Below are 25,574 nucleotides of genomic sequence, written 5' to 3'. Positions count from 1 at the left end.
TGGAAAAGAGTAAGGAGGATAGTGTCTCCTCCAAAAATCTTGTGCAAAAGGAAAGTTAATTTTTAATTCAAAATGATTGCAAAAAGACTTTTCTTCTTCACAAAGATTTTAGCTCTTTTTCTACTGCTACCACAACCTTAGAGCTTAAGATCCACAACCTAAATATTTTTGAAAATAAAGGATCTCAAGTTCTTAGTCTTGTGAAGAAGAAATGGACTTCACCTAGTTCTACTTCTTATGCTACTACTTTGGTGGTGCCCAAAGTAGACAGCCATTGTCTATTTAGGACTTCTCTTACTTTAGTTGTTCTAATAAAACACCCAACCTTTGGTTTATATTGTTTATTAGATACATTTCATGGTGTCTTATTTTCTATTTTTGATCTTAAGGGAAGTTCAAACTTCTTTGGACTTAATTTGACTACTTCCCTTCAAGACCAAATTAGACTATATAACTCTTTTAAAATCTTTACACCCTCTTCTATGTTGTATCTAACAAATAATATGATCAATGGTTGCCTAGGTAGTTTTCTTATTATATTCACTTTGTTTTCTTGTAAAAGCATAGGTTACTATAAAGGGTACTTTAGGCAAGATACCTTAGTATGTAGGAGTACTTCATTAGTTTCTTATAGTTTTAGTACTTTAACATTTAAAGGATTTAGTTTTACTCTTAGACTACACTATAGTGAGGATCCTATTCTTATGCTTAGAGAATTCATCCTTCCTAGTCTAAGGACCCTTGTTAGGACTATAGAAGAAATTCCTCATAGGGTGCACTTTCCACATATGTTATATGAATATATCATCCCTAATGCTTTGTTTCTTATTTTCATTATAGGTGATGCTATCTTTGTGGAAGGACCACTGGATATGAGGACAAATCCTTTCGAAGGGGAAGGGTATGATGGAAATCTAATCCCTAAGGATCCCTTTGGAAGAGGTAAGACCAAGAAGGGTGAAGGTTGATCCAAGGAGGCTCACACTTGAAGACCATTGGGCCTTTAACTAGGTCCATGGTTAGGAGGCTAGAGGAGGCTTTTATAGAGGAGATGTTTCTTAGACCTATGCTCAATATGAGTATTGAGTATGATTCCTCTGTTTAGTCTCATAGTCTCTATTGTACATACATTATATAGTTTGATTTCTTGTACCTTGTATATAATAGATACTTGTATAGGTGTATTTTGCCTTTGAATTTGTGAGGCACTTTCTTTCTTTTATTTTAGGTTATCCTTTAGGAATTTATGGTATGTTACTTGGAGACTTTTGCTCCATTTGACCTTGTATCATTTTTGTATTTTCAGTAGTAGAAGTGGGGTGACAATTAGCAAGGTGTGTAGGTGCAACTAGTAATTGGGCCAGGACTGGGCCTAGGCCAAATTTTACGTATTGGGCTTGTTTTGCTCCATATTTTTCAAGGAATTGATTTAGCTAGGCCTCACCATCATATGGTGAACCTAACTAAACCAATTCCAAATTTTGGATTGGATTAAACTTGGAGAAAAGCAAGTTGGCCGCCTAGCTTGGTACTTTGGTCGGAATTACTTAGTTCCCTTTCACACTTGAGAAGCTTATGTTACAAGCTTCTAACTTAGCTTGCTTTTCAAGCTTCTATGTTAGACGCTTGCTCCACAAGCTTCCTAAGCTAACTACACCTGTCAAGTTAAGCTAACCATGCTTCTCTTGAACCATAGTTAGCCTAGCTTGCACCATAAGTTTACCCCACCATATATAAACCTTTTTCTTACTTTTGTAATCACTTTTGATGATATTTTTGAGTGAGATCAGAATTTGCACGAAAATTCTCTCTTCCAAAAGTCTTTAACCTTTTTGATATTCATCCAATCCTTTTATCCTTTCCATAGAAGAGTGTGGTGAGGATTGAAGGGGCTTATCTTTCCTCCAAGGAGTGGCACCTCTTGAAGGGTTTTCTTCACCAACTGTGGTGATTCCAAGGCTTCTCCTTCCATTGGAAGCCTTTGGAGAAGCTTGAGAAGAATCAAGAAGTCAAAGATCTAGGGAGAAGCTTGAAGAGGAATCAACATCAATCCGGTTTCTCAACAAGGTTTTCCATCAAAGATCCTTGAAATCATGGAGAAAAGTAGATAAAGTCACTACAGTTGTTGCACTGCATTGACATTACTTCTACAAGTTTCATTTGATATAGAAATATGATAAATAGCTTCCTTGATTAGATAAGAGGTACCATTTGGTGAAATGCATTTAATACTTGCATTAAATGAATCAAATGGTTACCTGTCATCATAAGAAAAAATAACGAAGATAGATGAAAAAAACTTATGAGATGGAATCAAAGTGTTGCAACAATTATCTTCTCCGAACTATTATATAAGAAGGTTCAAAGCTCAAGAAAGAACAAGTAGAGACTTGTACAAAAACATACACAAAGAAACACAATTTGTAAAGCTTACATGTGTATAATTTTCATTCTTTCTTGTGAAACCTTATTGTTGTATATAAGTGAGACGCAACAACATCTCTATAACCTTCATAATCAATGTTATAAGGTTGAGCCTGAAAAGGCTTATTTATAAAAGAATACTCATTTTTATTTTAAAGAGGTTTGACTGTAAGAGAATACTTGATTGTTAACTCTAGAGAGACTTGTTGTGAAAAGAATACTTGGGTAGTTTCTTGAAGAGGAAAGTCAAAGAATACTTAGGATTGAGCTAGAAGGGGCTTGTTGAAAGAATACTTGTATCTTTGTTTAAAGATAATAGAACTCAATCTGGTTGGATTGGGAACTAGATGTAGTCTTGGTGATTAAGATGAACCAATATAGAAATACCTAGTATTTCGTCTAACTTCCCTTTGCACTCCATCTAACTAGTATTATTACTTCAATATGTAAAAAGTGTGAGCTTTTGATACACACTATTCAAACCCCTTTTAGTGTTCATCTTTTCTCCACAACTTCAATTAGAGTACAAGAGAATCAAATGGAGTTCATAACCACAAGTTACAATCATAATTTAAGATTTCTCCCTCGTACAACATACATTATAGAAAATAAGATTGTGGACCAATTTCATTACCTTGAAAACATCACACACCCTAGAGTGATATTACTCAATCCCTCTTGTTGGGTGCGGATCTCTGGGATGCTTTTCAAATGTCTTTGGTTCTCCAAGTTTTTCACATGCATAAAAATGAGAAGTGTAAAACTGATGTAACTTCTATTCTCTTTTTCAAGACCCTTAACTTTTTTTTAACCCATTAGTTAAAAAAATAATTGTAGTTACTCATTCTCCTCTTTTTATTCATTAAAAGCTAAAAAAATAACTGTATAAAATGCTAATGATTTCTCAGACACATATATAGTCAATTAATTTTGAAATATTTCATTTTATTTACCAACACTCATAATTATAAATAACCCAATTAATTATTTAAAACTCTTATTAATTTATTTAGAAACTTGGAGTGTTACGAGCACAAACGATACCACGTGAGATGGTCACTAGACTTTCCAAACAAATAAGTAGTTAAAACGGATAACATAATATGAAGGACTAAAAATATTATTTCAAATTTTAGACAGATGAAAAACTAAAAATAAATTACAATGACCAAAATCAAAATTTATTTATTTTATTGTGACTAAAAACATATTTAAGTTTATATATTGTTATCCCTTAGGTTATGTTTAGATAGAAAATTTTATAATTCTAGGAAATTTTAAAATTTTAGAAATTCAATTACTTTAATTGAAATTTCTACTTTTTAAAAAGTTATTGTTTGGACGAGGAAATTAAGTTCCTTAGTTTTTTTTATGTTTGGATAAGCAATTAAATTTCTTTATTTCTAAAATTTTTGATTTTGATAAAAATAATCAAATTTCTTCTTTTAAAAAATTTTGTATTTGAATAAAAAATTAAATTTCTATCATTTAAAAATTATAAATAATTTTTTCATTCATGTCATATTATTTAAATAAAATAATTATTTTATTTAATTTAACATGAAAAATAATGTTGATATTATTGCCAACTAATTCTACTAATATGAACAAGTCTCTTAATATTTGTTACAGCAACTCTTACTATCAATTTTTCAATGTTTAAAATGGCATTTTACTTATAAATGTCTTAAATTTTTTGTTCGCATAAAATAATTAAAAACTCTTGTATTTAAAATTATTATTTTTATATGGTTATACATTAAAAAGAAAAATAAATTAGATAAACAGTTGTCATAATATTTAAATAGGTTATATATTACAACATTATGATGGAGAGTCTATGTAAGAATGGCAAGGTATGTGAGTCTTTAGATTAGTTTCCAGAAATGATTGACAAAGGTATTCAATATGATATCGTCACTTACACTTTCTTAATTCACAACCTTTAATATATTGATAGATGAAAAAAGAATGTAACTCTAGTAGATAATATGGTGAGAAAGTGAATCGGGCCAAATGTTTTATATATATATATATAAAAGAAGGATCTTTTTACTTTAGAAGTAAGTTTACCTAAACTTATTTCGTTCAATAATTCATGTTTTACATCAAATTTTAGCGATCTAACTGTTCAATTTAAAGTTCTTAATGCATAGATCAAATATGTAAAATTTTAGAAAATTAAAAAATTATTTGATACTTCATTAATTTGAATCAATGTATAAAATAATTTTATGATTATCCGTCAATTTAAATTAATGAAATGAAGTATCAAATAATTTTTAAATTTTTAAAAAATTTACAAATTTGATCTATGCATTAAGAACTTTAAATTGAATGGTTGGATCATTAAAATTTGATGTAGAAGAGTTATTGAACAAAATAAATTTAGGTAAACTTACTCCTTGAACAAAAGAATCCCTCCTTTTATTTATATATATATATATATATATATATATATATATGGACACTAGCTAATTTATTTAATCATAAATAACTTGTCAAAAGTCGGTAAATTTCTTAAAATTAGAAACGTAATATGCATCATTATAGAACACGATGTATTCTGACTTTGACTATAATAAATAGAGAATTAGGAAACATGCGTTATCATTTACAAAATGAATCCGCTTAAGATGTCTTAGCCTTCTAGGACTCTTTCTTTCACTAATGTACCAAAGATAAATATCATAGTTATATTCTTTTACACCGTATCATAATTATATTAAGTTGTTAGTGTGTACACCAAAAAAAATATTTATTTAAAGGAACAATTGACACTGAAGGAAAAAACTGCATTTCAAAATTATATTACAATTTAAAATTATTTATACCAAAAACCCAAAAGTAAAACACCAATAAGCTTGTCTTCTATTCTTTTATTGAGCTAATATAATATGCATCATCAAAGAGTTTTACCAATTGATATCATTTAAGTTTTATAACTAGCTTTAAAAAAAATTGAGATTTTAAATTACAATTGTAACGATCTGTAATAATCTTTATACTAAATGACACAATTACTATTTTAAGATTATATATTTATAAATACTATAATAGATATAATATTGCATGCATATAAGGATAAAACGACTAATTCAATATGTGTAATATACATATAGTAATCTTGCATGTGTAAATATATAATTAAGTTATCAATCAAACAAATATAGTTATCTACACAAATCTACCACCAACAAGTAATTATCAAAATCATCCAACTCCTACGTTACTATATGACTTCCACTGTAACACTCAAGTCCTATTCTCATATCAAGTATGATCATCTTAATCCAAATCACATAAAAACATGCAAAGATAAGCTAAGAAAAAGAAATATATATGTATATATACAATGACAATAATAAAGTTAAATTTAAGATCTTTTTTTACTTATTACACAAGCCTCTCATTAGGATGACCCAAGTGAGTTTGATGAAATAATTATATTTCATCTATTTGAAAAGTTAACTCTTATCGGTATAAATATAATGGTGGTGGATTTCGTTGTATAATCTTGAACCAAAAAAAAAAGTAGGATAGCTTGTGGCTTAGAAGAATTTTCTTATTTAGTTAATATTACTTTTATGATTAAAAATTATGATAAATGAAAACATAAAAAATAATAATGAAAATAAAGTATTTTGATTAAAAGTAATTATAAAAGTACAAAATCAAAAAGGAATGTAGATTGAAATTAAAAAGTATGAGATGGTTTAGGAAGAAAATTTTTAGTTACTAAGAATAGTACGTAAAATGCATATTGAAAGGAATGATGAGATATAACATTAAGAAAGTTTAATTTCTTATAAAAGATTTTATAAGTTGCCTTAGGCAAACAACTGCAATAGTGAGGAAATACTTCAACCCGTTACATCCTTGCATTATATCTTTCTTCTCAACAAGTGAAAATGAAATTACAACAGGATTGAATCACAACAATAATGAATAAAAAGGCTATGAATATCCTGCTTGACTTGCATGTGTTTGAAGTCACCCCAACCATAGTAGCATATGTAGAACTCAACTTCTCAAGGCTTGACCCTGAATGAGTAGAAAGGATCATTGTGTCTGAATGATCATTGAAGGGACAATGGGCATAAAAGCTATGGTATGGGAGGTAGCAAAGCAAAGTATAATCCCTTTTTGGGTTTTCACTGCCATGGCTAGTAAATTGATCAACCATCAAGAAATCTGGCAGTGTGACACTGACCTGAACTGGTATTAGATTTTCAAACAAACCAATGACTATAAGGATCAAACAACACCAAAGTGTTCTATTGTGAATCATGTTCACACACAAACCGAGGATATCATAGAAGAGCAGGAGCTAATACTGAAAGGAAATATTTGTAAATAAATACCTTTAGGTTTGATGTTGTCTTTATAACTGGAGGCCAAAAAAGATCTAATGGATCTGCGGCTGACCAATCTTGATATTTACCGGGAAAATCTACCCTAGATTATCAACAAAAGATAGAAAAACTGTAGTGAATACTAAAAACACTCGGTATTAGACGTGTTCATGCAGTGAGACCAAATAGCATGTTTTGCTCCATAAACTGCTATTGGATCTTCAAAAAACCTATAGAAAACAAGGCACTTATCAAACTACCAATGACTAAAAGATTATACCATAAACCAAATAGATGTTCATGCCAAACAACTTCAGTGACTTAATCATCACCAGTGCACTATCTTTTCTCTCCTGCGGCCAGAAGGAAGTTGTGTAATAACATCATAAAATAAAATTTCTTATTGCACATGCCATTCATTGTGAAAGTAAACACAACTTCTCCTATAGCTTAAACTGTACCAATGAAATATATTTTCCTAATTGGATTTAATGGTATTTCTAACAAACAAACAAAAAAAACAAAACAGAGCTTGTCCTGAGGAATGTTATGAATGAAAGTGATAGAGAGAAGATATTAAAAATATTAGTCCTTAACATTGTTCATGGGTATATTTGAAAGAGGAATGACATAATAACTCATATAAAACCAAGCACATAGAGTCTGACTATGCTAAGAGTCAATCTGAAACATCATATAACGTGATTTAACAACAGACTTTAAAAATAACAGTCCATAGAACCATTACTAAAACTTAAATCACAAATTAGCTTTCTTGTACAGTAACTATAAAATTGCTTTTCAAGTTTGTTCATTTAATAATAATAATAATAATAATAATAATAATAATAATAATAATAATAATAATAATAACCCTTAAGCTCCATTAATTACTGACAGGTGACAACCAAATTGCACCTGATGTTAACCTAGTTAACACAACCTTCCACAGCATAATAGGGGTGTATCCACAATTGGCTACTGTTGTCAACACACAGTACGCCATTTGTTGTTTTAAAATTAAACTAAAAGCTCAATGGATCAGAGGATTGGAAACTGTATCAAACTCGGATGTTTACAGGTCCAGGTAAAGATGCTCATTATATAGGACATTGAATACCACAAGTAGTTGATATACAATAAACAAACAAGATAAAATGTGAAAATGGGATTTTGCTCATTCCTTGAGGGTTAAGACACGGATAATGATGAATGAATTTCCCTAGCACTAGTAGTCTGTGGTGAAGCACTATAATTTATATTTATGTATGAACTACTGCCCCCCCCCCCCCCCCCCAATAATAGATATATAGGGCATGGGTGCACATCTACTAGCCCAAAAAAAAGTCTCTTTCACCTATTCATCACAAATATTAGATGGTACTACTTTAAGTGCCTATGAATAATACTGAATTTTAATGCCAAACACAACCCCGTATATATTGAGACTAAAATGTAAGTATACCTACCAACTAAAACAGAGTCATGACAAAAATAATGGCACATCGAGGCTGTTATTAAAAATTATGTAGAACACAAGAATAGACACGAAACAAGATTACAAATAGGATCCTTAACATAGTTCATGGGTACATTTGAAAGAGGAATGTTAGGAATGAAAGTGATAGAGAGAAGATATTAAAAATATTAGTCCTTAACATTGTTCATGGGTATATTTGAAAGAGGAATGACATAATAACTTATATAAAACCAAGCACATAGAGTCTGACTATGCTAACAGGTTAGCCCTGAAGGAAATGTTGGTATTCAAATATACCGGTTATATACTCAAACAAATTGCTGCAAGAATTCTTGTAATGTAGGATTTTCTTTATTAGCTGAGAAATATCTGATAAGCAATTTTGTGGTGGTAGCATTTGCAGAAAAACCATTGCCTCTCATCAGTAAAAGGTATTTTGTTGACCTTGAAATATCATATCTCCACAGCAATCCTTGGACAAACACATTATAAGTCCTCTCATCTGGGGGACAACCAATCTCTTCCATTTTCATCAGCAAGTCTTCAGCTTCATCCAATAGTCCCACGTTACATAGACCTTTAATCATTGTCGTATAAGAAGCAACATCAATTTTCTTGCCTTCACTTTGCAAACAAGAAAACAATTCTCGTGCATCATTCAGTTTTCCAAACCTACACAATCCATTTAGCACAATATTGTAAATATCGATATGGAGATCAAAATTCATCTTTTCCATCTCCCTAAACAATGATATTGCCTCGAAAGGAAAATGACATTTGAATAGGCCATCCAAAATAATGGCACAAGTTTGGAGATTAGGAAGTTGGTCATGCTTGTGCATTATAGAAATCAATTCTTTTGCAGCTAATGGTTTCCCTGCTTTACAAAACCCCCCAATAAGAATGTTCCAAGTGATAACATCTGGACTTAGTCCACAATTAACCATTTCACCCAAGAGATGCATAGCCTTATTTATGTTTCTAATTTTACACCATCCATGGATCAATGAATTATAAGTCACAGCAGTTGGTATGCTGCCCTTCTGAATCATCAAATCAAATACTTTCATAGCATCCTCCATTTGATTTAGCAAACAATGAGCACTAATCAGTGAAGTATATGTGAAAACATCAGGTTCCACTCCAAAATGAACCATGAAGTCCATTATACTTTTAGCCCTTGTAATCATCCCCTCGTTGCAAATATGGTTAACAAAAACACTAAAAATTTGCACATCTGGCATGATTCCCTTTCTCATCATATGACCCAGTAGAGTTGCAGCCTCTTTCCATCTACCAAAATTACAAAGGCCGTCAATTAAGGAATTGTAAGTGGCGAGAGTAAGATGAATACCTTTGCGAGTCATTTCTGAAAAGAAATCCAAAGCCTCGCATACCTTGCCATCCTTGCAAAGGCTGTCGATAACTGTATTCCAAGCTGCAAAATTCAAAGAATGTTCCATCTTCTTGAAGTATGAGATAGCAGCAGAAGTGTCTCCCACCTTACACAATCCATTAATTATTGTACCATTCATGTAGAAGTTGGGCTGATATCCCATGTCTTCCAAATGCCCCACCAACCTCATTGCTTGAGCCACATTACCTTCTATGCAAAGCCCATTAACGAGGGTGCCAAACGTCACGAGATCGGGCTCCAAACCAATTTTGAATATAAGCCCTAAAATGGAGAAGCCATACACTGTGTGATTTAAACGACAAATACAATTGATGACGATATTGAGCGTGTAAACATCTGGTTTCACTCCAAGGGAACACATGTGTTTGGTAAGGGAAATGACAGTTGTGTAATGTTTCATCTTTGCAATGATGCCGAACAATAAGGTGAAGGCCTGTTCACGTGGGAGAGGCTTCATTGCAACCATTTGGTGGAACAAATCCAAAGCAGTGCCCAAATTTCTGATGTTTCTGATGGAATCCAGTAGTTTGGCTCTGTCTATAACACTGCCACTAACTACGGTGGAGAAAGTTGAAGAAGAATGCGATGGGCGAAGAAGGAAATCTCTGTGGTTATGAATTGAACCCAAGTGCCGAAGAGCTCTTCCTCGCAACATCCTTAAACCCATTGAAGGGAAGAAAACCTATAAATACAAAAGTGAAAAGAAAGAAAGAATTGTGCAAAGGGAAAGTTGTACATGAAGTAGAAATGTGAGTTTTTTTTTTAATATACTTTATTATTACCATTGGAATTGAGGAGCCTCTATTAAAAACAAGTTTGTCGCCGATACGGGAGAGGAAAAAGCCAAGGAGACCAAGTAACAGAAACAAATTAAATATATTAATAGATAAAATAAAATAAAAATTAAATAATAAAAGTATATTTATCTAATTAGTATTATGATTAATGTATTAGTTTAAAGTTCTTAAATTTGATTAAAAAATATTTTTTCTAATTTTTTAAAATAAAATGGTATAATAGTAAAAAAAAGTAGAGACCAAGGTGGTTAGTGAAAAGGGTGTCATCTAATACTAATACTAGCGGAGTTGAGGCACTTCGTGTCTCTATGTGTATTTTACCTTAAAATTTAAAATAACTAATCTAGAAAATGAATTCATTTGTTGACATATTTCGATATTCATAATTTTAAACTATTAATATGATTAATTTGATTATTATTCATTGATGAAGTGTATATTAATTGCATTATAATATTGTAAAATTTTAAATATTTGTCAAATTGTTTTACTTTATGTCTTTATTGTTTTGTTTTAAATAAAAACAATTTAGTTTTAGTTTTTATTTATTTTATATATAACAATGGTTAAAATATAGTAAATGATTTATGTTGTACATAATTATATTTGTAAGCATGGACTAAAGTAAAAAAACTTATATATTTATTTTATGTACATTATGATGTAATAATATTTATAAAATTTTCTTGATACGAAGACCAAATAATGATTCTACATCAGAACGATTTTTAGATTTCCTGCAATTTATGAAAGAAAATAAATATCATTTTGTTATTATTTTTAGTTAGCATTAACATAAGAGACAACATATATAAGAATCAAATAATAATTAAATTGAATAGTCTCATACCTTTCAAGAATTAATCTCAATTCTTTATAAAATACGTCATCCATAATTTCTTTGATTTTAAAAAACTATAAAAAATAAATAATATAATGTCATGTATCAATATGAGATATTTAACATTTCATGTAATTATTTATAGCTTATGAAAAAAATAACCTCAACCTCAAAAATAGAGATATTTTGTTTTGCATGAAATAAGTTATTAATACGAGAAATATTACTCAATCTTACATTTTCAAGTGTTCTAATATTGTTAAAAAATAGGAGTTAGAATTGATTTAAATGAAGAAATGTTACAATTATATTCTTATATTTATCAAATTGACACATATAAGGAGTGATTTTTATAACTATATTATTATATTACCTTTCTAATTTTTGAGGCAATAATTATTTTTTCACCATTTTCCAAAGTTGAGTTTTATCTACTATTACTGTAGAATTCCATCCAATAGAATATACTTTTAAAATGGTAAATTTGTAATAAATAAATTTAAAATTAAATAAATAACAAAAAAAAATATGAAGATGTCACATTTAAATTAAATTTAACTCGGTGTGGATATAATTTTCACGTCAATGATTTAAATAGTGAAATTGAAAGCTAAAGTTATGGGATCTAATTCTAATGAAGTGCAATTAGGATAAATATGAATAAAATCTTCACATCCGTTAAAAGCAAAAAAGGTATAAATAGTGAAATTGAAAGCTAAAGTTATGGGATCTAATTCTAATGAATGAAGTGCAATTAGGATAAATATGAATAAAATCTTCACATCCGTTAAAAGCAAAAAAGGTAGGCCACTGAAATTGGACTTGGCCAAATTGATATGAAGATCAAATAAAAAGGAAAGCAAAGACTGGGTTAATTAATTCCAATGAAGAAGCGAAGGGAAACAATGCCCTGAAATAGAAACTGAAGAAAAGATGCACATGCCAGAGAAAGAATGACTCCTTTATAGTTGTTATTACAATGGTGTTTGTGGTGGAATTCGTTTATGAGTTCTTTTTATTCGAACTAGTACTAGTTTGTTTCAATTTAGGTATTTTACGTTTATACTTTATCAAGAATGAGGACAAATGGAGTAGAGTGACTAATAATTACTTGTTTCTAGATTTTCATCAATGATTATCAAGCAATAATGTTCATGCACGTAGTCGTAGATGCTCTAATGAACAATAAATATATTGGCAATATAAATCATAGTCCACTTCGCATAACGATCAAATTACAATACCAGAATTAAACTAATTACGAATTGAAACTAACTACACTAATCCTAGAAAAAGCAAAGAAATGTGGTCAAGAATTTGCCATACTCAGCAATTCCATGCACGAAAGCTATATGCGCAGGTAGTGAGTGCTTGAGAGTGTAAGTATGATTTTTTTCCGACCTCATGTATGAGATTGCTTCTCATATTTATAAAGATCATTGGGAGCAGTTATTTACATGAAGGATCATCGTGGGGTGTATAACCGCTGCCCACTACGTGACTTGCATGATTTCTTCGTAACCTGCGTTAACCTCTTGTAACTGCTTATCCCACGTTTTTGTTGTTCGACTCTCGAAAGTGTTCCTTAGAGATGGTATGGTACTTCTCTATCTGATAACTTCCTCATAACCTCAACCGCTCATAGTCTTTCTCCTTTAATCTCGAGCGTTTCTCGAATACGCATAACCGCTAATAGCCTTTCTCCTTTAATCTCGAGCGTTTCTTGAATATGAATATTCTCGGATTCTTTCAAGATTCTTTCTTATCTTTGCCAGTTCACCAATCAACTCCTTCGAGTAGAAATCTTTTTGAGTGATCATAACAAATGCCCCCCTAGGAATTCAGTTTTTGGAGCATGCGTTAAGGCGATGAAAGACTAAATTCCTACGACTTTCATGTTTTCGATCAATACTGATTAACTTTTGAGTCACCTGCTCGATAAAACCCTAACCAAACATGCATTAAATGTGGCTACCGTTATATTTGAAATTTTACTGCCTCTAATAAATTTTGACGGCGCCTGCTCTCATTCCCCAATGCTTTTGTCCGTTGATTTGAAATAGATTTGAAATGTTGATGGTTGATCTGACTTGTTTAGGCTGTTCTTACCCAGGCCCGTTTTACACTTGTTAAAATTTTTAGGGTAAAAATTCCTTTTACCATTTTTGTGCTATGCTCATCTAAGTTCTTTTGCTCTTGGTTTCTTGCTCCTTTGTTCTTCTTCTGGTTCTTCTTGTTTCTTGTGATTGCTTTCGCTTTTTGTGATTGCCATGGCCTCTTCTGCAGCATCCACTTCAGCCACTGCTTCCGGCTTTTCACCAACCCTTTTATCTGTTTCTTCTACACAGTCTCTGCCACTCTTGATGGAAAATATTCCTATCTCTACGGTGGAAGGAGGCAGTGATCCCTTTGTACCTATTCCCAGTATGGAGGAAGCAAGCAGAAGGATTTATCAATCCCAGGTATTGATTCCCCTCTCCACTCAAGATGGTTCTCTTCGTGCTTTCTTAGGTCCCTTTTCTGGTCAGAATACAAGAAAGTATGCCAACGCTCTTCTTCTTGATGATAACGAGTCTCTCCCCTTTATCTATACTCCCCATATTGACCTATCTCTTTTTAATGATATTACTAAGATTTTTAGGACTTTTCCCCCACTAAAGAAAGGCACATACAATGGTTAGAATGTGTTGACTCTTCGATGAAGTCTATTTGGTTGGAAACTGGTATTCTTGATTTTGTTCAATTAGCAAAGTCAGACTTGCATATTTTCGACCCACAAATGTTATTGTCTGCAATCTTTTTCTAGAACAGGGAGACTGGAGCCTTCGAGTTTCCTTGTGGTCCTGTATACCCGACTTTGCTGGATGTTGCTGCTATTACCGGGTTGATGCCCATAGGTCAAAAATATCATCCTGATGCCTTCGAGGAAGAAATTTCCCTTAAAGATATTTCTATTGTTTAGGACAAGAAGACTTATTTGGCCTTCATCAATGCCCACCCTCTCTCCAAGTACCAAAATACTACTATATTTTAGCCCAGTCTTTGCACTTGCGTAAGAAAGTGTGTTTAAGTAAGTTGTTATTGGCTGCTCTATATACTTGTTTGGATGAAGCTTCTGAAATTCTATTTCGTGAGAATATTTTGTTCCCATTACTTTTTCTTCTTCATTCTTAGTATCGAAGTGTTTTCTCATTTGGTGGTTCAAGTACTATACTGACAAGTTCTTCTCATTCGAGGACTTTCTTCGAGTCTGATCATTTCTCCTTTTCCTACACAGGGTCCCAAAATTCCAGGTACTTACAAGAATCACAATGTTATTTATCAATTTGAGTAATACTTTAAAGTTGTACATGAAGTAGAAATGTGAGTTTTTTTTTAATATACTTTATTATTACCATTGGAATTGAGGAGCCTCTATTAAAAAACAAGTTTGTCGCGTCTAGGATGCTACATCTTCGCAAACTTTGCCCATACGGGAGAGGAAAAAGCCAAGGAGACCAAGTAACAGAAACAAATTAAATATATTAATAGATAAAATAAAATAAAAATTAAATAATAAAAGTATATTTATCTAATTAGTATTATGATTAATGTATTAGTTTAAAGTTCTTAAATTTGATTAAAAAATATTTTTTTAATTTTTTAAAATAAAATGGTATAATAGTAAAAAAAAAGTGGAGACCAAGGTGGTTAGTGAAAAGGGTGTCTTCTAATACTAATACTAGCGGAGTCGAGGCACTTCGTGCCTCTATATGTATTTTACCTTAAAATTTAAAATAACTTATCTAAGAAATGAATTCATTTGTTGACATATATTGGTATTCATAATTTTACACTATTAATATGATTAATTTGATTATTATTCATTGATGAAGTGTATATTAATTGCATTGTAATATTGTAAAATTTTAAATATTTGTCAAATTGTTTTACTTTATGTCTTTATTGTTTTTTTTAAATAAAAACAATTTGGTTTTAGTTTTTATTTATTTTATATATAAGTATAACAATGGTTAAAATATAGTAAATGATTTATGTTGTACATAATTATATTTGTAAGAATGGACTAAAGTAAAAAAAAACTTATATATTTATTTTATGTACATTATGATGTAATAATATTTATAAAATTTTCTTGATACGAAGACTAAATAATGATTCTACATCAGAACGATTTTTAGCTTTCCTGCAATTTATGAAAGAAAATAAATATCATTTTGTTATTATTTTTAGTTAGCATTAACATAGGAGACAACATATATAAGAATTAAATAATAATTAAATTGAATAGTCTCATACCTTTCAAGAATTAATCTCAATTCTTTATAGAATACGTCATCCATAATTTCTTTGATTTTAAAAAACTATAAAAAATAAATAATATAATGTCATGTATCAATATGAGATATTTAACATTTCATGTAATTATTTATAGCTTATGAAAAAAATAACCTCAACCTCAAAAATAGAGATATTTTGTTTTACATGAAATAAGTTATTAATACGAGAAATATTACTCAATCTTACATTTTCAAGTGTTCTAATATTGTTAAAAAATAGGAGTTAGAATTGATTTAAATGAAGAAATGTTACAATTATATTCTTATATTTATCAAATTGACACATATAAGGAGTTATTTTTATAACTATATTATTATATTACCTTTCTAATTTTTGAGACAACAATTATTTTTTCACCATTTTCCGAAGTTGAGTTTTATCTACTATTACTGTAGAATTCCATCTAATAGAATATACTTTTAAAATGGTGAATTTGTAATAAAGAAATTTAAAATTAAATAAATAACAAAAAAAATATGAAGATGTCACATTTAAATTAAATTTAACCTTGTTATCAATTTGGCAAATTGTTGAGAGTGAATATTGATCCTTCCAAATGCTCCATAACTTTTCAAAGTCACCTTCCTAGTAAATATAAGTAATATTATGAAAAAGTGATGATAATAAATTTTCATATTAAAAAATTAAAAAATACATTATCACTTACCTGTGTGTCAAAATACATGTTCAAATTCTTTTTATTAATCTCTTCATATAATAGGAAGATCTCATTGAATCTTAATTTGACTATAGAAAGAAAAAAGGTTTCAAAATTTATTCTTTCTAGTAAATTATTGAGAGTGAATATTGATCCTTCCAAATTCTTTCTAGAGAGGCTTATATCCATTGTTATAAATTATAGATTATGGATTATAGATGTTATAGATTATAGATCATAAATTATAGATTGTAAATTATGGATTATGAATATTATAGATAGATATATGTTATAGATACCAAAATACAATATAAATATATAAATATTGAGGAACTAAAAATGTCTATGTACCATTGTATAGAATTTTGAAAATTATAGAAAGAGTTAAACATACACTTAATTGAGTTCAATATAAATAGTATAATAAAGAAGGAAAGAAAAAAAGCAAGAGTACATACCCAAAACCATCAAAGAAGCAAATCTAATCACCAAAACTTTATTTGTTGTGTAAGGTTCCAATAAAATCCTATATGAAAAAATTTAAATCATCAAAATAATTGAAAACAAAAATGTAATGAAGAAACTAAAAATCAACTATATCAATAATAAAAAAAATAATTTAAAAATTCATGAATAAATCAAAGTATGATTATTCATAAAGAGAAAAAACAAAATTGAAAAATAAAAAAGGTAGGAAATATTATAATACAAAATAAATAAACATTGTTTGTTATGATATTAAAAACATAACTTATAAAATTAACATAATTTCATGGTAATAAATGATTAAAGTTGAGAAACACATTGAAATTATTATTTTTAAGTTTAATAAAAAAATTTATAAAAAAAATAAAAATTGAGTAAATATTATTTAGTTTAAAAAATTACTAAATTTAATGTTTATTGTATAAATTATTAACATAATTTCATGGTAAAAAAATGATAAAAGTTGAGAAACACATTTAATTTATGAATTTTAAGTTTAATTTTTTATTTGTTAAAAAAATGAATAAACATAATTTTAAAAAAATGACTAAAGTTAATAATTTAGTTAAAAAATAATAATAATTTAAAAAAAAAACTGAAAAGAAATTAAATCTATACATATTTTAATTTTTGAACTATTGTATTCTTTCTAAATAATAAAAAATAATTTCCAGAATTAACTAAACATTTTTAAAAATCAAATACATTATTTTTCTTTATCTTATTGGCCAATGAAGTTACCATTCAATATATAACCTTTGCAAACTACCCATTGGTACAATCAGTTATGAGTTGGTTACTATTCTTAAAGAAACCGCTCATTCTTTAGAGCACTTTGATATCTTTCTTCAACTTCTGCGCGTATTTCTGAAATATCAAAGCTTCACCCTCTGACATTATGTTTTATCTTCTGAAAACTCAACTTTAAAATGTTGATTAAATTTATTTGATTATAATTTTTAAATTGAATTTCTATAGTTTTAAAACCGTTATAAATATTCATTTCAAAAAAAACTTTATCAGATTTTGCCTTCATCTTTCTCCATGTTAAATGAAGAAAGGTTTTGATTTCTTTATATAAATTTATTTATTATATAGGCAAAATCTGATAAAGAACAATTCTGCTATCTTGTGGATGGATGAATACGGAGTAAAGTTTTAAAATCGTATTTGTGCCTCTATCAAATTTATCCGTCGTATATTCGAAAGGTGTCATAAGATAGTTTGACCATTTATTTATTTATGTAATTTATCTTTAAATATGATAAATGAGGACTCAATTATTGATACAAAGCAAAAAATAGAAATTACCAACTGCGTTGTATGAAAGAATGACTTCTCTACGGTTGCTATCACAGTGACCACACACAAAGAAGAGTTTTACCTTGAAAATGCGAACAACAAATATAGCGAAGTCAGTAAAACAAAAAAAAACGTAGTAGAAAAACATGAAGATGTGAGAGACAAAGATTGTAGCAGATGATTAACTCTAAAAAGAATAAGGTGTGAGAGAGATGGAAAGTGGGAGATGCGAGAGATATAGCGAACTCAATAAAAAAAACACGTAGTAGAAAAAAATGAAGATGAGAGACAAAGATTGTACGGATGATAAAAAGAATTGGGTGTGATAGAGATGAAAAGTGAGAGATGCAAGAGAAATTAATAGAAATTATAATAAGAAGTGAAGTAGCAGTTTGACGGTTTATAAATTTTGAAAGAAGTAGTTACAAATTTAAGAGGTAATTTTATTTTCTACTAAAGGGTAAAAGAGACCAAAGAAAAGTGGAAACTAAGACTTTTCTTATTCCTTTTATATAATGTTATAGATAGACACTTTGTGTCGTTAAATCTTTTTAAAAGTAAAATAATTAAAAATTATTTATTTATTTCTTAATAATTAAGGGTATAATTATCCATTATTTTTTAGACAAAAATTAGTTACAAGATGACGTACATTTCCCTTTATATATTACTATAGATAATCAAATAACTATATATTTAACTATTTTTCTTCCATTCATTTTCTCTGTCTCTATCTCTCTCTCTCTCTCTCTCTCTCTCTCTATATATATATATATATATATATATACATATATATATAGGTTATACTAACACTGGTGTAACTTTTACTAATTAAGTATTATACACAGCTCAATAATTTTATATTAAATGTGAATTTTGTAAATCCAACCGTTAGATTACTATGCAAATATAATAATATATAATAATTATATTACGAATAATAATAATAATAATATATTTAATTAATCTTTATTTATATATACTTATTTTTATAATTAACAATCTACTTATTTATACTTTTTATATATAGATTCATTGAAGTTTTAAATACTTATTTTTATACTCGTTACTTGTATTTTACTGATTTACTTAAATATAAAATTCAGAAATCAATAAAATGTAAATTTAAGAAATTACTACAGCTTGGAGAGATACTTTTAAATCAATCAATTATTAGGAACAAAAATAATTATTTAGTGTAATTATTTTAAATATAATGTTTTGAGTTTTAAATAAAGAAGATTTAATCTAGAAAAAATTCTATTAATCCCTACTTGAAGTTTTTCTCAATGACGTCGTATATCTCTTCTCAAATTTTTAAATGAGTATTAATTTTCTTATTTATTTATTTAAGTGGCACATACAACTACTTATATAAGATAATACTATTTATATATTATTAAGAAAAAATAATTTATTAATACAAATATCAATAATTAAATGAGATTTGATCTCTTATTTCATTTCAACTTTTTTGAAATATATTTTAAATATCATGCACACTGTGATTTAAAAAATATATTAACTTTAAGTAATAATTTAAAAAATGAATTGAAAAAAATCTTATTTTCAAAATTGAAAATCAATGAAAGTTTTCATCAAAATGACATTGTATTGGATGTAATTTAGAAATAAATGATAGACACATATGACTTGCAGAACATAATTTAATTAACTCCCCCCTCCCCTTATTTAATTAATAACATTATTTTGAAAGAGATGAGTAATTTTTAAAAATTAAAGAAAAGATATGTTATTCTTAAATTTGGACATCATGTGTTGGTATTTTTCAAGATAAGTAAAAAAAACACATTTATGCTAATTAGTTTATAATTTATAATAACCTAAAGATATAATTATATATAGGTAAGTCATACCTCACTCACTCTGATTTTCATTTATCTTATTCATTACAATATATTTATATTTTGAAAACACCCATATAATAATGAAAATATTATATAGTGCATTGTTGTGTGTATCGACGGGATCACGATTGCCTGCATTTGAAAAGCAATTGGCTTGTATTTTATTTAATAATTTCAGACGGATTTATATCCGTCGAAAAATCCATCGAAAATTTCATACGGATTTAAATCTGTCGAAAATTCTGTCAAAAATTCATACGGATTTAAATCCTTCAAAAATTTCTGACGAATATAAATCCGTCTAAAATTTCTGACGGATTTATGTCTGTCAGAAATTTACATTTTTCTTATAGTGTTAAACATTCATATATATCATTACCAAGCATACATATGAATCATACATCACCATACATCATATATCATACATACATGATCAAATCTTCAACTTTAAACATGTATAAGAATCATTTTCAATTAATATTTCTAAACATACTCACGCCCGACGCAGCCAGCTCGCACCCGGCCTAACATCCAACCCGAGAGCTCTAAGGCTCATTCACGCTCGTCGCAATCAACTCGCTCCCAGTGTCATTCAAAAAGAGACTCACATGAGTCTCCACGCCCAATGCACCTACCCTGTGCCCGAGCCAAATCAAACAGAGACCTCCAATTTGCTCCACGCCCAGAGCACTCACCCTGCGCTCAGCGCCATATTAGTAAAATGTCAAACAGGGTCACTATCTGATATCACACCCGGCGTGGTTCTCTTCACGCCCAACGTGACTCATCTAGAGACTCCCATCTAAATTCGCGTTTGGCACGACTAACCTCGCACCTGGCGCCAAGAACATGCGCCTAGCTCAAATTCAAACAACAACCTCTAAAACTTCGAAATTATCATCAAAACCTGAAAATCAGAAGATTTCCATCACATGCAATCCATGCAATATAATACTTAAACCCCATACAATTCAAAAACGTTCCCAGATTCAACATGCACCCATTAGATGCATCAAAATCACCAAAAACCTCATTTTTCCCAAAACCCAGAAAATGAGCAATTCCTTCAATCCAACCTTGGATTCTCAAAATTTATGCATCAATTGAGTTCCTAAACTCACACACAACCAAACAACCTACGTTCTAACTTCCCTCACCTGAAATTTGGCTCAAAATAGCCAAGAACTAGGAAGAAGAAGAAATTATTCCAAAGCTCGACCTGCGGACTTCAATCCTCCAAAAACAAGCTTCCTAGCCTAAATTCTAAGAAAAGACGGAAGGGATTAGTGATCTAAAGAAGTAGAAGAATCACACAGAGAAATTTGGGAGAGAAAGGAGCTCATGGACCCAGAGTCCTTCTCTCTAAAACTTCTCTCTAGAATTTCTTTGAGAATGAGCTTATGAGGCTCCCTTCTAAGAGCAAACCTTATATACTCTTCTCTCTAGCCTCAACTAAACCTCTGAATCAACTTACTACGTTATAATATTAAGTTGTTAGTGTACACCAAAAAAATATTTTTATTTAAAGGAATAATTGACATTGAAGGAAAAAAAATGCATTTCAAAATTATATTACAATTTAAAATTATTTATACCAAAAACCCAAAAGTAAAACACCAATAAGCTTGTCTTTTATTCTTTTATTGAGCTAATATAATATGCATCATCAAATAGTTTTACCAATTGGTATCATTTAAGAGTTTTATAACTAGCTAGAAAAAAAAATGAGATTTCAAATTACAATTGTAACGATCTGTTATGATCCCTACACTGAATGACACAACTACTAACTTAAGATCATATACTTACAAATACTAGAATAAATACAATATTGCATGCATATAAGGAGAAAACAACTAATCCAATGTGTAATATACATATAAGTCCTACATATGTAAATATACAACTAAGTTTTCAGTCAAGCAACTATAGTCATCTACACAAATCTACCACCAACAAGTAGTCATCAAAACCATCCAACTCCTACGCTACTGTATGACTTCCACTGCAACACTCTAACCATACCCTTGTCTTGTTCCCATATCAAGTATAATCATCGTAGTCCAAATTACATGAAAACATACAAAGATAAGCTAAAAAACAAAAATAACATATACATATATATATATATATATATATATATATATATATATATATATATATATATATATATGATATACAATGATAATAACAAAGTTAAATTTAAGATCTTTTACTTATTACACAAGCCTCTCACTAGGATGACCCAAGTGAGTTTGATGAAATAATTATATTTCATCTATTTGAAAATTTAACTCTTATTGGTATAAATATAATGGTGGTGGATTTCGTGGTATAATCTTGAAAAAAAAAAACGTAGGATAGCTTGTGACTTAAAAGAATTTTCTTATTCAGATAATATTATTTTTATGATTAAAAATTATGATAAATGAAAACATAAAAAATAATAATGAAAATAAAGTATTTTGATTAAAAGTAATTATAAATTAAAGTACAAAATCAAAAAGGAATGTAGATTGAAATCAAAAAGTATGAGATGGTTTAGGAAGAAATTTTTTAGTTAGTAAGAATAGTACGTAAAATGCATATTTAAAGGAAAGATGAGATATAACATTAAAAAAGTTTAATTGCATGTTTTGCTTGCAAGGGAAGTGTGTTATATTAGGATTTTAAAAAGGTTTGGGGAGACATTTTTCTTATAAAAGGTTTTATAAGTTGCCTTAGGCAAACAACTGCAATAGTGAGGAAATACTTCAACCCGTTATATCCTATCTTTCTTCTCAACAAGTAAAAATGAAATGACACTAGGATTGAATCACCAATAATGAATGAAAAGGCTATGAATATCCTGCTTGACTTGCATGTGTTTGAAGTCACCCCAACCATAGTAGCATATGTAGAACTCAACTTCTCAAGGCTTGACCCTGAATGAGTAAAAAGGATCATTGTGTCTGAATGATCATTGAAGGGACAATGGGCATAAAAGCTATGGTATGGGGGGTAGCAAAGCAAAGTATAATCCCTTTTTGGGTTTTCATTGCCATGGCTAGTAAATTGATCAACCATCAAGAAATCTAGCAGTGTGACACTGACGGAACTGGTATTAGATTTCCAAACAAACCAAGGATTATAAGGATCAAACAACACCAAAGTGTTCTATTGTGAATCATGTTCACACACAAACCAAGGATATCATAGAAGAGTAGGAGCTAATACTGAAAGGAAATATTTGTAAATAAATACCTTTAGGTTTGATGCTGTCTTTATAACTGGAGCCAAAAAAGATCTCATGGATCTGCGACTGACCAATCTTGATATTTACCGGGAAAATCTACCCTAGATTATAATCAAAAGATAGAAAAATCGTAGTTAATACTAAAAACACTCGGTATTAGACATGTGTTCATGCAGTGAGACCGAATAGCATGTTTTGCACCATAAACTGCTATTGGGTCTTCAAAAAACTTGTAGAAAACAAGGCACTTATCAAACTACCAATGACTAAAAGATTATACCATAAATGAAATAGATGTTCATGCCAAACAACTTCAATGAATTAATCATCACCAGTGCACTATCTTTTCTTTCCTGCGGCCAGAAGGAAGTGTGTAATAGCATCATAAAATAAAATTTCTTGTTGCACATGCCATTCATTGGGAAAGTAAACACAACTTGTCCTATAGCTTAGACTGTGTGACACCCTCTACCCCGCATATCATAATACAAATAATAAAATTTGAATACCATAGTTTTTCATTTTTTTTTTAAATACCAAACACGTTCAGATAGAGAGCACCACATTCATAACTTAAATAAATAACGTAATCATTTGTAATTACAAAAGAAATAAGGATAAGATTTTCAAAATAATTTAACAGAAATAACATCATAATCTAATCTTATCTACGCCCCGATGTCATATGTCCTATCAGAGCAAATCCCAACATAGAAGCCTAAGCTTCATCACCAACATCCTCAGCTTCATGCGGATAATTACCCGTAAGACAGTCAAGGAAAAATAACACAAGAAAAAGGAGTGAAAAACATCTCACTCTAGCTCACAGTGTAGAAATATACGCCAGATAGTCAAACACAAACAAAACAAGTATAACATAGATAAATTAATAAAAACATCACATCTCACTCATCCAAGACATCAATTTTTCATATAACATTAAAATGCACATGTATGGACACGGACTACATTTTATCATGCATGTGGCGCCAGTAACATATCACATGACATATTGTCGCTAGCAATACACGAAGAGTAATCTAGGAGTACATGTCAGGTCATACCCTCTACGCACTCTCACTAGAAGGATATACTAGCAGAGTCTCGTCGGGATAGCTAAGCCACGGAAGATACATCTCATGCACACAATGGGCGAGACTGAGACTTACAAACCGAGTTATCCCCAAGAACTAATCCCCAAAGCTTTTACACTAGGGTGCCTTCTTTGGCAGTGTATTCCATATCGTACCCTTAAAAACATTTATACACATGATGCATGTCAATCAAGACTATGCATTCTCATATCACATTATCATGTCTCATTCTCATATCACATCTCATCATCACATTTCATCACCACATTTCATCATCATATTTCATCATCATATTTCATCATTATATTCACATTTCATTGTCACATCACATTATCACATGTCATTCACAATTTTTACAGAGCACTTTAATTCATAACAAAACTCATCTATTTGTAAAATTAAACACATATTCATACATCTCATACAGCAAGGAATACAACAGAACAATCAAAACGTAAAACAAAAAATATTAAAAATATGTCTGTTTCTCATAGGGTTCCCACAGGAACCTATAGAGCACTCTCATTCATACAATAAATATTTAAAACAGTACAATTTACTCATATAATTATCTCTTCAAACAATCTCCTCTTACAATCATCAATGCATTCTCTTAGGGTTTCTCATAGAAACCCATAGATATATTAAAATTATACATTTATATTTAAATATCGAAAGGGCAATAGAAGAAACATATATAATTAGAAAAACCCCCTCATACATAAGTATACAACAACAACAAACATGGGATCATACAACAACAATAACAAACATAGGATTGGGGGCCAATCCCACTACCCAGCATACATTCCCACACCCAGAGCAAGGTTTCTCACTCCCCCTTCGATAAGCTGGAGCTGAAACCAAAACAGGATCTTGCTAATCTCCTTCTCTGAGTTCCCCTCGGTCTTCAGAGAGTGTAGAAGAAAAAAGGTCAAAATGAAAAAATGTGTTTTTGGAGTGTCAGAACATTCTATTTATAAGCATTAGATGTGACCAGAATGGCCCGTTTCAAATCCGGAACGGCCCATTCTGGGCTCATGCGTCATACGTAAATTTCACGTCTAGAACGGCCTGTTCCAAAACTAGAACGACCCGTTCTGAAGTTACATATTCCTTACAACAGCCATGTTTGGAGCGGTCCGTTCCCAAAGTGAAACATCTCGTTCTGAGTTCGAGTTTTACTCATAAAATCATGTGTTGGAACGGTCCGTTCCAACCTAGTCTTTATAGGCCATTTTAGTAATCTGGAACGGCCCGTTTCAGTTTGAGAACG

General features: G+C 29.9%; 1 protein-coding gene and 1 long non-coding RNA gene across 2 annotated transcripts; both read right to left on the bottom strand.

Annotated features, from left to right (window-relative positions):
• Positions 1-6,221: 6,221 nt before the first annotated feature.
• On the bottom strand, positions 6,222-8,382 carry LOC145954179 (uncharacterized). Its single transcript, XR_014431332.1, has 2 exons — positions 7,060-8,382; positions 6,222-6,882 (listed from the first exon to the last, which is right to left on the bottom strand). It is a non-coding gene; the product is annotated as an uncharacterized LOC145954179 (long non-coding RNA).
• Positions 8,383-8,465: 83 nt separating this feature from the next.
• Positions 8,466-10,438, bottom strand: LOC109814012 (uncharacterized). The gene has a single exon (XM_020378330.3). It carries the CDS (start codon positions 10,341-10,343, stop codon positions 8,568-8,570), a length of 1,776 nt encoding a protein of 591 aa, XP_020233919.2. The 5' UTR covers positions 10,344-10,438; the 3' UTR covers positions 8,466-8,567.
• Positions 10,439-25,574: the final 15,136 nt, after the last annotated feature.

This window comes from Cajanus cajan, chromosome 2 (assembly GCF_000230855.2).
Source record: "Cajanus cajan strain Asha chromosome 2, NIPB_CcT2T_4, whole genome shotgun sequence".
NCBI lineage: Eukaryota > Viridiplantae > Streptophyta > Magnoliopsida > Fabales > Fabaceae > Cajanus > Cajanus cajan.
This window is presented reverse-complemented; position numbering and strand designations above follow the sequence as displayed.